Source organism: Bos javanicus, chromosome 25 (assembly GCF_032452875.1).
Source record: "Bos javanicus breed banteng chromosome 25, ARS-OSU_banteng_1.0, whole genome shotgun sequence".
In the NCBI taxonomy this organism is placed as follows: Eukaryota; Metazoa; Chordata; class Mammalia; order Artiodactyla; family Bovidae; genus Bos; species Bos javanicus.
In genome coordinates, this window is record NC_083892.1 from 28,432,673 (window position 1) to 28,448,115 (window position 15,443).

Sequence of the window (15,443 nt, forward strand, 5' to 3'; positions counted from 1 at the left end):
AAATATTAATCAAGATCCTGGCACTGTTCTAGCCACTGGGGATAAGAACAGTAAAGACCAAGCATTTGCTCTCATGTATAAAAAGCTTATATTTTAGCGAGCCATAGACTGTCAACAGAAAATAAATGTACTGTCCACTACATAGTAACTTTAATATGCGGAGAAATAGAACACAGTTATAGTGAGTAATTGTTTGACATTTGAATAAACCTTAGCTATGGAAAACTTCAAATATATACAGAAGTAGAGAGACTGATGTGATTAACCCCCATCCATCCATTACCCAGCTTCAAAAATTACCAGCTCATGTTTCACCTGTACTCCTACCCATTTTCCTGCCCTTACCTATTATTTTCAAGCAAATCCTCACATTATACCATTACCTATAGCTGTTTCAGTGTGTATTTTTAAAAGATATGCACTCACTTTAAACACTTATTCAGAATACTGTTCTTACAACTAAATCGTTTTAATAGTAATTTCTTAAGTTTGGGGGCATATAAGATTTAAAACTTGACTGATTAACAGTTGAAATAGAGTTGATTTACAATATTGTATTAGTTTCAGGTATACAGCAAAGTAATTCAGTTATATATATTTTTTTCAGATTATTTTTTATTATAGGTTATTATAAGATATTGAATATAGTTGCCTGTGTTAGATAGTAAATCCTTGTTGCTTGTCTACTTTATGTATAGTAATGTTCATTGATTAATCCCATACTCCTAATTTACTCTTCCCTTTCCCCTTTGGTAATAACTAAGTTTGTTTTCTATGTCTGTGAGTCTGTTTCTATTTTGTATGTAGATTCATTTGTATTCTTTTCAAGATTCTTCACGTAAATGACCCCCTGTAACATTTGTCTTTTTTTGACTAGTATGATATTCTCTAGATGACCTGTGTTGCTGAAAATGGTAATATTTTATTCTTTTTAATGCCTGAGTAATATTCCATTGTGTATATACATTATATCCTCTTAAACCAACTGTCTTGGTTATTTGAAAAGGGTAGTTGCTCAGTCGTGTCTGACTCCTTGCGACGCTATGGACTGTAGCCCACCAGGCTCCTATGTGCATGGGATTCTCCAGGCCAGAATACTGGAGTGGGTTGCCATTTCCTTCTCCAGGGGGTCTTCCCGACCCAGGGATCGAACCTGGGTCTCCTGCATCACAGGCAGATGCTTTACCCTCTGAGCCACCAGGGAAGCTGGGGTTATTTGAAAATCTGGATCCAAATAAGGGTTAGAATTGGATTATTTCTGTCTTTAATTTCTTTTAGTCTATTAGTTCTGCTAGTAATTAATTCCCCTAGTAATTTATTTTGTTGGAAAAAATGGGTCATTTATCCTGGTTAGTTCCCTGTATTTAAATTTTAGATTTTGCTCTATTACATATTCTTCTGCCCCATATATTTTCTTTGAGTTAGTAGTTAGATCAAAAGAAGATTGATCAGGGGTGTGTGTGTGTGTGTTTGCATTTCAAGACAATTTTATTGGTGACGATTTCTAGCAGGCGGCATTTAATGTCATATTTTTGCCCGTGTTTCTGTGGGATAAATACCTGTAAGTGGATTGATGTGTGAGAGGATACATGGATATGCTGTTTTGCTAGATACTATGGTTGGCTGTTTTAGATTTCGTAAGCAGGAAGGTTTTTTGAGGAGATTACTCTTTTAAAAATTGATACCTGAGTAGGAAGAAGCAACACAATATTCAAAGGCTTGGGGTCAGAGCATTCTGGGCAGATGACACAGCTAGCCTGCAAGAGGGCCTTTGTGACCTCTGGGGCGGTTGGAGTTGGCTGTGGTACAAGATGAATCAGAGAAGAGGGCTAACAAAATCAGATTTTGTTAGGCCTTTTGCACAAGGATAACAGAATCAAATTTTACACTAAGTTTAATGATAAAACTTTTTTTTATACTTGGTGTACTTGGAAAGGATTTTAAAAGCTAGAGAGTGATGAGATCTGATTTATGATTTTAAAAGATCACCCTGCTGTTGCTGTGAGTTGGTTTACAAGGGCAGTAGTAGAAGTAGGTAGACCAGTAACAAAACTTTTGCCAAGCAAGAGGTGTGATGGCTTGGGGAAGGTCTTTGGTGATATAGTTGGAGAGGGGTGGGTGCTTCCGTGATGAATATTGAAAGTAGATCCAATCGAACTTATTAGATGATGTAGGAAATGACAGAACAAAAGGAATCAAAATAGTACCTGGGTTTTTGGCTTAAGCAACTGTGTGGATGTGGAACAATTTGCTGATGTGAAGAAGACCAATGGAGAAGAGAGGCCGATTTGGGGAGCGATTTCATGAGTTTTGTGTTAGCCTGAGTAATTTGAGATAGCTTTTAAATATCTAAGTGAAGTCGCTCAGTTGTGTCCGACTCTTTGCGACCCTGTGGACTGTAGCCCACCAGGCTTCTCTGTCCATGGGATTCTCCAGGCAAGAATACTGGAGTGGGTTGCCATTTCCTTGTCCAGGGGATCTTCCTGATCCAGGGATTGAACCCGGGTCTCCTGCATTGCAGGCAGATGCTTTAACCTCTGAGCCACCAGGGAAGCCCTAAGTGTAGGTTCAAATAAGCCATAGGTTATATAAGCCTGGAGTCCTGGGGATGAGACAAGCCTGGCAATAATGACTTGGAAGTCGTCAGCATGAGACAGTAAGTAGTTAAAGCTGTAGAATATTAAGAGGCAGATAATATGCTAGGCTTTCATGGACAACTAAGAATATGCAAAAATGAGAGAAAGTGACCAGAAAATTCACCTAATCTCTCAGAGCTCCACTCTTCCATTCATGTTTATGAAGCTGGGTGCCCTCTGTCATGTCAAAGGATATTTCTTAGAGCTATCTTTTAGTAAGTTCAGCGTTCTGTATGACTGTCTTCTGGAGGGATGGGGAGGTTGGAGCAGATGAAATATTGCTATCTGAGTGTGTAGCAATCTCTAGTCAGGTCAAAGACACTTTTAAAGTTGTTCTTAATTTCAAAAGGCTGCTCTTGGCAAGAACTCTAATGATGCAAAGATACAAACTACATCTTAAATATATGCCTTGGCTTAACAAAACCTTGCCAGTGTCAAGGATTAGTGGTGGTTTAATTGATGACTTAGCTATTAAAGAATGTTGCTTCAAATTATATCGCAGTAAAACATCTATTATTAAGCAACTTGGCTGGATCACACCATCACCTTTTTTTCTCCTTGCTTCTTTCTTTGCAGTCATGTTTTCTGTAATGAACAAGATATTTTATAATCTGGAAAGAATCAACCAGAATTATTTTTTAATGAAAGATGACCACTTTGTAAACAGTGTAATTCTCTGATGGGCATTTTGTATTTGGACAAACTATTGCTATAACTTGAAAACAGGTGAAGCCTTCTTGGGTGTAGCTGAGATGTTATAATGACAGTTTCTTTCAAACAAGATTTCCATTTTACTGTTTTATCCTTGCCTTTAACAAATATTTCTGTGCTCTCTCCACATGCCAGGCCTCGTCAAAGCACCATAGGTACAGATTTTGTGCCTAAATTTGGATATGCTGTTTGGGAAATGGATGTCTTGCTGAGCAAGGCCACATCTGCAGAAGTAAAATGAGCTACTTGGAGAGATTTTTTTTTTTTTTTTGAAAAATTCTTGGAGAAGTGTGTAATCTAATCATGATGTAAAATGTCATATTTAAATTATAAAATATAGGGTAACAGAAAACAGTTTGTGTTGTACCAGGAGAAAGTATGTGATGGTCACTTGACTCTGTAATATCAAGTACCTGGGCCTTTTTTTAAAAAATTTTATTGATTGATTGATTTTTGGCTGTGCTGGGTCTTTGTTGCTGTGTGTGGGCTTTCTCCAGTTGTGGTGAGTGTGTGCAGCTCCATTAGAGACAGGATGTGGGTCTGAAGGCAGAAGACTAGGCCCTTTGACCTTTAGCAAACGGACGAATTAGGAAAAAATTCACACGCTGACACGGTGGTGCCTGGAGATTTATCTCTTACCTGTGAAGTGATGTGTTAGTCGCACAGTTGTGTCCAACTTTTTGTGACCCTACGGATTGTAGCCTGCCAGCCTACTCTGTGCATGGGATTTTCCAGGCAAGAATACTGGAGTGGGTAGCCATTCCTTCTCCAAAGTATCTTCCTGACATAGGGGTGAACCTGCATCTCCTGCACGGGCAGGCAGATTCTTTACCGTCTGAGCCACTAGGGAAGCCCATCCCGTATCTATCTCTTGGTAAAAAAAAAAAAAAAAGTCTTCCAGGGTCCAACCTTCAAAAGGAGTTAGTGTTAAAGCTTAATAGTACCTCAAGGTCACGCGAATGCCCCAAAGATGTGAAGTTGATAATATAAGATGACCCTGGGATAGTGAGATACCTGGGGCTCTCAGATTCCATTCATATCCTTTCCCTGGATTTCCTGGATGTGTGTGTGAATGTGGAGGGTGTAGCCGTGTCTCTCATAGTCTCCAGTGGGGAAGATGTGTAAACTTTGCTGTATTCCTAAAAGGTACGGATGTCACCTGGGACAGATTGCTTACCTTCATTGAGCCTAAATTTCCTCAGTACTAAAATTAGACTAATAATTTCAATTTAATAGCTTTGGTTGAGAATTCTAGGGGGTAACTTATGCCTGGGGTCAATAACTGCTTAGATCACTTTCCATCAAGCATATTATTAAAAATGAATCAATAGAAGCTGCTTATTATATCGATTTTCTCTTTACTTTCACTTTTAGTCTCATAAAACCTCTCTCTGTTCCATTTCCTGTAAATTATCATGTATTTTGGGTTCATTAGGCTTAAATGGGCCTCTATTTGCTAGCCTGAGAAACTTAACCATTGTTATTTGCTTACTTGTTTAAGAAAATGTGTTTGGCGTTGTAAACATCTGCCTTATTGAGAAGCTTTCATAGCACAATCCATTTTGTAAATGAAATACTGTCTTTGTATTCTGTGCCTAGCACTGCACTTTGAGAGGAGTAAGTGCAATAATTATTTGTTGTCAAATGATTTAAAACCTTCTTCCCGTTAGCACTGTGACTCTCGACAGAGCTCAGTCCTGGCAGAATGCGCCTTGCAAAACAAATGACTTAGCATACCTCACCCTGTTTCTGCACACAAACGTTAAGGAATGTTGGTCATATCGGTCAGATTCCTTACAATTGTTAGTTGTTCAGGTATGCAGCAATACCTGAGCAGTGCTTTCAGTGGGTTCATAATCATTAAAGAGCAGAAAAGTCATGAGAGATATGAAGGAAATTTTGTGTTAGAAAAGAGTTATGAAGTCTAATGTCATGGAAGAAATGTGTGACTTGGTCTTAGAACAGATTGGTTGAGGGTACAGAGAACAAGGTACAGTTTCTGCCCTTTGAGAGCTCAGGATTTAGACACATCTTTATGTGCGTTATCTGGTAAGAGATATGCACAAGACATGATAAATTTGGGATTAGATGGGATGGGGGTTTCTGGCAGAAGATCAAAAAAATGGTGGGAAAAAAAAATGGTGGCGATTTTAGCTGGGGAAAGACTGGATGCTGAGTCTAGTAAGAAGGCCTCAGGTGCTATGCTGAGAAATTTGGGCTGGTATTGGAGGAGGGTGCTGGCAGTGATTGAAGCATTTTTAAAACGGACATGTATTGCTGCAAAAAGTCACGAAGACAACATTTCTTCTGTTCTCAAAATGATCAGGGACAAAAGAATAATATCAGGAGCCTTTTGATACCCAGTCAGTATAATTAGAATTTCAAGAGCCAAAATACTGCTCTTCCCATAGACTTTGAATCCCCAGGTGAATTTTCTAAGCAGCCTGTAAAAAAGACCTACCTGGTGGCCCCCATCTCCTTGAGCAGAGTGGTCCCTCCAGAAGACAGCAGTGTAATGTAATGGTGTGTGTGTGTGTGTGTGAGTCACTTAGTCGTGTCCTACTCTTTGCGACCCCATGAACTGTAGCCCACCAGGCTTCTCTGTCCTTGGGATTCTCCAGGCAAGAATACTAGAGTGGGTTGCCATTTCCTTCTCCAAATGTAATGCTGTGGGTTGTGCTTTTCACCACAAATATCAAGACACGTAAGTGGTCCTGCTCCTCGGGAACTTTCTTTGGGTCTGCCTGTCACTCCTCAGCCTGCAGATAACTCCTCAGCCGCCACATTCTTCCCATCTGTTTTCTTAAGGACGTTGTTTTTTCAAAGTTGTGAGGAAAGAACACGGTGGTGGTGATAAATGGAGTGGGGGTTGTGCTGGTAGGAGAAGGTGGCAGAGAGCTGTGGTCTGAGGGAAAAGGAGACATTTTGAGACAGTTCAGGGCAAGTGTGATCAGGAATCAGGTCCAGGCGGTTCATAAGTAGACAGGAGTGTGGCGTGAAGTGAAGTAGCCCGTGCAGAGTGGGGAGCACCGGAGGGGCAGCTGCCAGAGACCAGCTCACTGGTGGGTGCTGTGCTCTGTCACACAGTCATGTCCGACTCTTTGCAACCCCATGTATTGTAGCCCGCCAGGTTCCTCTGTCCATGGAATTCTCCAAGCAAGAATACTGGAGTGGGTTGCCATGCCCTCCTCCAGGGGATCTTCCCAACCCAGGGATCAAACTCAGGTCTCCCTCATTGCAGGCGGATTCTTTACCATCTGAGCCACCAGGGAAGCCCCCGGTTCACTGGGGCCAGTTTCTACCTGTTGCAGTTGTGTCACGATGAAGGCTCGGGCTCTGTAGTTGGCTCAGGAAGTAACCCATACTGCCCACCTCTGAGGATTTTGTCTGGCTAGAAAGAGAATTTTTACACGAAAATACTTTGTTAATTTTAAGGTATCATGTGAACATATAGAGAAAGTGAAGGCCTAGTGATGACCTATGACAATCACTCTTTCCTTTCCAAACCAAATCTTTCCTTAGCATATTGTGCTTTATTATTGCTGAATAATCAATGTTAAGTGAAAATGGCTCAGTCGTGTCCGACTCTTTGTGACCCCATAGGCTATACAGTCCATGAAATTCTCCAGTCCAGGATATTGGAGTGGTAGCCTTTCCCTTCTCCAGGGGATCTTCCCAAACCAGGGATCGAACCCAGGTCTCCCACATTGCAGGCAGAATTTTTACCAGCTGAGCTACGAGGGAAGCCCAAGAATACTGGAGTGGGTAACCCATCCCTTCTGCAGGGGATCTTCCCAACCCAGGAATCGAACCAAGGTCTCCTGCAAAGGTGATTCTTTACCAGCTGAATCTCAAAGGAAGCCCAAGTACAAGGCATAATCTGCGCCTCCTGGGAATCTTGCATGATAACCACTACACCAGCGGCATGGCTAAATCAATTAAACTGTTTTCCAAAGCCATTGTCATGAATAGACATGACAATAGATCTTACCTAAAACCTCTGCTTCAGTGAATTAAGGTAAATATTAAAAATAAATTCCTCTGAATTAGCCACTATCTGCTTGGTTATTCATATAATTCGTCCATCATAAACAGTATTTAAAGTGAAATAAAGTTCATATTTATGGCTAATTTGACTTAGGAATAAATCATTTTCATGTGTGTTTAATACATTTGGGCAAGTTCAGTACAATTTTTCAACTATGCTTTTTTAAAGAGTTTTAAACTATTGTTTGCTTTTTCTATTCAGCTAAAATCTGAACTCAGTTTAATGAATTCTGTAAATCATTGGGCTAACAGAGAAGATTCTCTAGTTTATTGTAATTAAGCTGGGTTACCTCTAGTTTATGTTCAGCAAAGGTCATCTCAGTGTAGTATACAATAGTCTTTGAACAGCCATCTGGAGTGGAGGGTTTTGCAGAACTCATCTGAGTTTTTGGCCCCCTCCCAGCTCTGCCATCTGTAGGGTCACGATCACTCTGCTTTGCTCATTGTGAGCTTTTCATTTAATGTCATTCTACCCCCTCCAGTCTGTGCGTATGTGTGCAACTCAGAGAGAGCATCTTTTTTTATTTTATTCTTTACTTAGTAGCAACATATCTAGACTATTCAAATCTTTTTTTCAAGTAAGTTTGATTTCTTAGGTATTTAGAGAGCCTACAAAGTTAAGATATATTCCTTATTATTGAAAATTAGTCATTAATCACTTATCACTATGTAACTTACCAGTTAAAGAAATTAGTTATGGAACTTTTGGCTGTCAGGTAGAATTCAAGAGAGTTAAAAACCAATTTATCTTAATGCATTTGTACTGAATGAGAGAATCTCTATAGGGGTAGATACATGTATATATGTGTGTGTGTGTGTATGTATATATATATATGTATTTCTACAAATGTATTTTTGTTTTGGCATGATTCTGTGTTTATATTGGGTTGGCCAAAAAGTTTGTTTGCGTTTTCCCATAACATCATATGAAAAACTTGAATGAACATTTTGGCCAACCCAATACACATCCACATACAACATATATTACAAAGTGGTCTCTTTAGAGAATAATTTGAAAGGAATCCCTATCTGGCCCTTTACAGAAAGTTTACCAGCCTCAGGTTTCCCTGATAGCTCAGTTGATAAAGAATCTGCCTGCAGTGCAGGAGACCCTGGTTCGATTCCTGGATCGGGAAGATCTACTGGAGAAGGGATAGGCTACGCACTCCAGTATTCTTGGGCTTCTCTTGTGGTTCAGCTGGTAAAGAATCCACCTGCCATGTGGGAGACCTAGGTTTGATCCCTGGGTTGGGAAGATCCCCTGGAAAAGGGTATGGCTACCCACTCCAGTATTCTGGCTTGGAGAATTCCATGAAATGTACCATCCATGGGGTCACAGAGAGTTGGACATGACTGAGCGACTTCCACTATCTCACCAACCTCAAATCTAAACTTTACTCGAAAATGGGAGCTCATCTTATTTCCCCAGTCAATAAATTATTCATTGAATTTTTGTGGGTGTCAGCTATGCCTCCTTATACTGCATGAGTGAATCTGATTGGAAAGGTACTGATTGAATTGGTTGAAAAGTATTATTGTGAGTAGACTGTGCAGATGGCAATGTAGCACAAAGCACAGGTACCCAAGCCCCCAGCTTTGTCAAAGTGCAGAGAGCCTTGGCCTGGGAGCCCTAGTGCTATTTTTGTCACTTGCTACTTGTATGAGCTTCTAAGCAAATTTTATCATCTTTGTATTACTTTTTCTTCACTTTAAAATATGGATTGGATTGGCTTGGATTGGTTTGAAAGTGTGTTAGTCGCTCAGTCATGTCCGATCTCTTTATGACCCCATGGACTGTAGCCCACCAGGTTCTTCTGTCCGTGGAATTCTCCACATAAGAATACTGGAGTGGGTAGACATTCCCTTCTCCAAGGGATCTCCCCAACCCAGAGATTGAACCCGGGTCTCCTGCATTGCAGGCAGATTCTTTACCGTCTGAGCCACTGGGAAGCCCTGGATTGGTTTGTTGGATGACCTCTAGAAGCGTGTCTGGGTCTGAAGCTCTTACTCTGTGACATTTGAATAGGCCTGTAACTGTCTCTGTTTCCACAGGGTGTTACCTACTGTGGAGAGAGTTCAGCGAGCAGTCTTACCATGGCCAACGTGCCCTGGCACGAGGAGGTGGTGCGCTTTGTCTGTGAGTTGGTGGATCTGATCCCCGACTATGAAGTCGCTTGTGAACACGAGCATTCCAACTGTCTACTAATAGCTCACAAGAAGGTAAGAAGAGCTCAGGTATGCGTTCTTCCATCACCCTTGTCCTTCTTGCTCCCTTCTTCTCTTTTCTCTTTATTTTTCCCTTCACCTTATTATAGTGAAATAATAAGTGAATAATAATAATATAATAATATAGTGAAACAATTCTACTTGTTTGCTACCTTTCCTATAATGAACTTTAGGAAAACCCTGAATTCTGTCTGTTGGACTCATAAACCCCCTTTTCTGTGTGAGATTGCTTCATTTTCAGCCCTCACTCAGGCACTTGAAGTGCCTTCTGGCTTGTAATTGGCACATCCTGAGAAACAAGACAAAACACCCTTGTAATAACCTCTAGTCCTTTACCTAGAATGACAAGGGAAAGCTAAAATAGTAAACAACCCTCGTATGATAGTTTTTGACTGTCAGAAGAAATATTGAGGTGTTTATCAAATTTTAGATCACTTTGAATCCTGGCCTCCACAGAAATGTTTCTGGGATTTTAGTTTTCCTTTTTCCTCTTTAGTGTTTTTAGTACACAGAAAAAGTACCTAAATTTAATGTACTTTTTAAAGTAAATAATGCCTAGCAAAGGAAAAATTCAGTTTTTGGTAGAGGCAGGCTCTTAAAAAGAAATAAAATACCCAATCAGAAGTCCAGTGTTAGAGTAGCAATCATACTGATATGCCCTTACTGAAATGTGTATACAGAAATAGTGTCTTGGGTTTGATTCAGAATGGTATTAGGTGAGAAGTGTGTGGGTGTGTTGGTGGGTTGGGGGCTTTTGAGGATAACTGATGGATACATAGAGGCTCATTTTACTTCTCTGCTTAGTTTTGTGTTCATACTCTCCTTTTTTAAAAAAAGTGGACATGGTTGAACCTTGAAAACATTATTCTAGATGCAAAATGGACACAAAAGGCCACATGATATATGATTCTGTTTATATGAAATGTCCAGACAGATCAATCCTTAGAGTCAGAACATGGTTTAGTGGTTGATGGGGGCTGGGGGAAGAGCAGGTCGGAAGGTGACTGCTAATAGGTATGGGATTTCTTTTTGGATGATGAAAATGCTGTGGAATTACATAGTGGTGTTGGTTGCACAACTCTGTGGCTGTACGAAAACCCACCGAATTGTATACTTTAAAAGTTGAATTTTATGGTTTCTGAATTATATCACAATAAGGATAAATTAATACCCAAAAGGTAATAAAGAATGGGCTTACCTTTTCTTATAAAAATGTTTTTTATGTGAGTCAAGTCAGGCTTCATTAATTCGAACATGAGTCTCACTTTTTCCTCCCCACAACCTAAGTGGCTTCCAGAACAGCTTCATAGGTTAATGATATTTAATAATATTAGAAGCACTCAATTAAAATGTCACTTGATCTAGGCTCAAACAAACAGGAGGTTAAAAGGCCCTCATGTCTTAGTCACAGTGAGGTTATAAATATCTGACCTAATGATCTGTCAGACTTAAATATTTGGACAGAAGAATGTGTTCTGGGAGCATCGGGGAACAAAGAAATAAAAGCCGCCTAGTATTTGAAATGTTCATTAAAGTAGCTGCAAAGACAACTTACAAAGTAAATCTTAAAAAATTAAAGCCAAGAAACAGAATTTTATTTTCTATCTTTTTAATTACTGTTCTTTTTCAGGTAAGATAGTACCTTTAAAAAAATTACTTGATTGGAGGGGCAGTGCCCTGGAAATAGTCCTGACGATGGTGGCAAAGTTCTGTCTTCCTCCCTTAAGTCTGGTCTTCACACCATAGCCAAAGAAGTCTTTGTAGAATGTAGATCTCTTGCTGCCTTTGATTGACCTCCCATTGCTTTTAGTATGAAAACCAAAGTCCTGTAACGTGGCCCCCAGCGTCCTGTGTGACCAGTCTCTGTCTGCCTCTCCAGCTTCTTCTGGAACCCTCTTCCTTCCCTTTCTGCACTTTTTTCCTTTTCTCAGCCTTAGTAGGTCTTAGTTTTGCTCCAGGTAGGCTGGGGATTGTATACTTTTTCTATTCTTCTAGTGGATGTACTAAAGATTACTATTAACATGCGTTCTGTACGCAATTATTTTGAACTGCTGTCCTATGTCCTATATTGCCTGATTGTTTTCTTCGCTCCTCCACTCAATTAAGCCTCTCTAAACTTCATCTCGAAACTGACACTAATAATACTGACTTTAGATGTTATTGTCAAGATTAAAGTTAATATATTTGAAGTACTCAGAAGGGAACCTAAAATAAAATCAGCAGTTCGTAAATAGTAGTTGTTACTGATGCTTTTATTGGCCTGCGCCTATCCACAGGGAGCCCTCAGAAGATGGCCAAGCAAATTACTGAAATTCAGTGTGATAAATGCAACAACAGACATAGGTACAAAGTACACGCCAGGCAGAAGAGAGATTGACCTTTGTTATTTTCCTAAATGTGTGTTGAATATCCAGGTGTGTCAGGCATTGTGCTGACATAAAGACGAGTTTAAAAAAAGATCCCTGCCTTCAAGAATGGTCTACCAAAAAAAGACAAACATCTAAACAAATAAATGCCCCCAAATTATTTCAGGTCAATGATGAAAGATTAGAATGGAGCCCAAAGGAGAGCATACTTGGGACTATGGTACTATCAGGAGAGATTTCACAGAGGAGTTGCTGTTTGACTGGGTCTTAAATGATGGCCAAGATGTGGTCCATGAGGAAGTGTGGAGCCCTGGCACATTGAGACAACTCCAAAGTAGTTTTGGTGTGGCAGGAGGTCAGAAGAAGGGCTAAAAGGAGCAGGGGTGATTTGGCAGGGGCAAGAATGGCATTGAATGGTATCCTAAATGTGCTTTTTTCCATATGGCGTGGGCAGGCACCAAAGAGTTTTAAGAAGGGGAATGATACAATCAGATTGGAGTTGCAGAAAAATTTCTCTAGCAACATTATAGAGGATGAATAGCAAGACAGAGAAACCAGTTCAAAAGGGTTGTGAAAGTCCAGCAGTCTGAGGGCTAAATGCTGAGGGTCTGAAACAAATTGCTGTGACGGGGGAGCGTGGGGAGGAGGTGGTCTTGGGGAAGTAGTGAATGAGGGCTGTTATATTAAAGGGCCTGCCGAGTCAAGCGGGACCCCCTGGTTTCTGACTTGGGCACATGGGTGATTGTGACGGTGACCTTCACTGAGGTCGTACTGTTTGCGTCTCGCTTTTTATTGGTTTGTTCGGGGACTTAGGGTAGGGAGTGGATAAGTTCACTGCAGTATCAGCAAGCAGTTCCTGGAGAATATAGATATCAGATGATGGAGGCAACTATTTGTGCTTAGAAAGCACGGTCAGTGAGAGACGTGGTCAAGGCGAGAACTCCATCCAGTATGCGCACCCTGAGGTGTCCGTACCCCAGCACAGAACTCTCGCACTTTCTCGTTCATAGTTCCCTAGTGCCTCAGGAACTTCTCCACAAGAACCATCGGTTGAAAGAAAGAACCAGCAGTTCCATCTATTAAGACATAATTGAAAGAACCATAGCATAACCTAATGTTGAAACTGTGAACTCTCTCAAGCTGCTGGTTGACACGGTGCCAGCAGCTATCCGATAGCGCTGCTCTTCCTTCCAGATTTTAAAATATTACGGTGAGTATTCTGCACTCATGTTTTGAGAGCCACCACTCTAAGGAAACAACACAGACATCCATCCAAAGGGAAATAGAAATCTCGTTTGGATTGTTCCCCGTTGTGTATCTTTTGCTGCTTCTTTTTGTTGACATTGTTGGTATTGAGGTGTGCAGACCTCATAATTTTCCAGTCACTTCCTATTCTGTGTTCTTACAGTAGTGCCTCGTGTAAGAAATGAAAATACACCTTCTTATGAAGTAGCCACTTCTCACACTTGTTGGAGTGGCTCTTTCTTTTGACTTACAAGCTAGGAAGGGTCACTTGAAACCAGAAAGATCAGAATCATCAACTGTTTATCATTCTGTATTTTCTCAGGAGATTGCTCCGTTTCTGCTTATAATTTCAGAGCTTCAGAACAGGAGGATAAGCTGCAGTTGCATTGCTGTTGTTTTACTGTTATACCAGAAGACAGCCAGAGAAGAGATTGGAATAGCGTGTCCTTTTATTTCGAAATGATTACAGATTCATGGAAAACTGCAGAAATAGTCCAGAAGCTCTCATGTACCTGTTACCTGCTTTGCCCCAGCGACATAAATATCTTTCATGACTATAGGACATTGTCACAACCAGGAAACAGACAACAACCAACCAGGAAATAGACATGAGTACAGTCAGCAGACATTATTCTGATTTCACCAGTTTTGAACACCTTCATTTGTGTTGCGTGTAGCTCTTTGCCATTTTATCACACGTAGATTCATCTAATCACCACCACAATCAAGTTACAAAACTAGTCTGTTGCCACAAAGATCCTTATACCTCTTTTGAGTCCAACCTACCCTCCATCCCCAACTACCTGTAAGCTCTGTCAACCACTAACCTGTTTCCTATCTTTATAATTTCATGATCTTGGAAATCACATATAAATAAAATCATGAAAATGTGACTTTTTGAGATCAACATTTTTCACTCATCCTAATACTCTTGAGTTCCATGTGACTCACTGTACATGTGAATAGTTTATTCCTTTTTATTGCTGAGTAATATTTCACGGTAGGGATGATGTACCATGGTTTGTTTAACCATTTAACTGTTAAAAGTTTTTCCCTCTTATGGGCTGTTACCATTTAAGCTGCTTTGAACATTCTTGTACAGGTTTTTGTGTAGACATGTTTTTGTTTCTCAGGGCTAAATGCACAGGAATGTAATTTCTAGGTCATATAGTAAGTGTATGTTGTAGGTTTTCTTTAAAAAAAGTCAAACTGTTTTATAGACTGGCTATATATTATTTTATAGGTTTCCCAAGTGGCTCAGTGGTAAAGAATCCGTCTGCTAAGCAAGAGATGCAGGTTCGATCCCTGGGTTGGGAAGATGCCCTGGAGAAGGAAATGACAACCCACTCCAGTACTCTTGCCTAGGAAATCCCTTGGGCAGAGGAGCCTGGTGGGCTACAGTCCATGAAGTCATAAGATTCGGACACAATTTAGTAACTAAACAACAACAAAACACGATTTCACATTTCTGCCAACCATGCATGAAAAATCCAGTTTCTGTGCATCCTAACCAGCACCTAGTATTGTCATTTTTTAGGTTAGCTGTTCTAACGGGTTTGTTGTGATCTCATTGGATCTTAATTATTTACATCATGAACATAATCTGTCTCTCTATTTAGATCTTTGATTTTGTTAAAAATCATTTTATAGTTTTTAGCATCTAAGTCCTGTACTTTGTTAGATTTATGAAAAGAAAATGAAAGTTGCTCAGTAGTGTCTTGACTCTTTGCAACCCCATGGACTATATATATAGTCCATGGAATTCTCCAGGCCAGAATACTGGAGTGGGTAGCCTTTCCCTTCTCCAGAGGATCTTCTCAACCCAGGGATCAAACCCAGGTTCTCCACATTGCAGGTGGATTCTTTACCAGCTGAGCCACAAGGGAAGCCCAAGAATACTGGAGTGGGTAGTATATTCCTTCTCCAGTGGATCTTCCCAACCCAGGAATCAAACTGGGGTCGCATTGCAGGTGGATTCTTTGCCAAATGAGCTATCAGGGAAGCCCTAGATTTATACCTAAGTATTTTTCTGTTTTAGCAATTATAAATGGTATTATGTTTTTAATTTCAGTTGCACATGTTCATTGAATTCTGTAGAAATAGGATTAATTTTATAACCCTAGCCAATCTGCCTTCTTGTCTCTACCTTTCAGAGTCTTCTTATATTTGTTTTATATATAATATCTAGGGGTTTTAGCTGCAGAAACACAGT

General features: G+C 40.2%; 1 protein-coding gene and 1 non-coding gene across 5 annotated transcripts in view; one reads left to right on the forward strand and one right to left on the reverse strand.

The window, feature by feature from the left end:
- Positions 1-15,443, forward strand: part of LOC133238571 (S-adenosyl-L-methionine-dependent tRNA 4-demethylwyosine synthase TYW1) — a 148,228-nt gene that overhangs the window by 117,210 nt on the left and 15,575 nt on the right. For all 4 annotated transcript variants that reach the window (XM_061401827.1, XM_061401828.1, XM_061401829.1 and 1 more), the window contains one exon: positions 9,447-9,614. In XM_061401827.1, the coding sequence (XP_061257811.1) occupies positions 9,447-9,614 (168 nt within the window). The remainder of the gene's footprint in view (positions 1-9,446; positions 9,615-15,443) is intronic.
- Positions 1,133-1,204, reverse strand: TRNAH-GUG (transfer RNA histidin (anticodon GUG)). Its single transcript has one exon. It is a non-coding gene; the product is annotated as a tRNA-His (tRNA).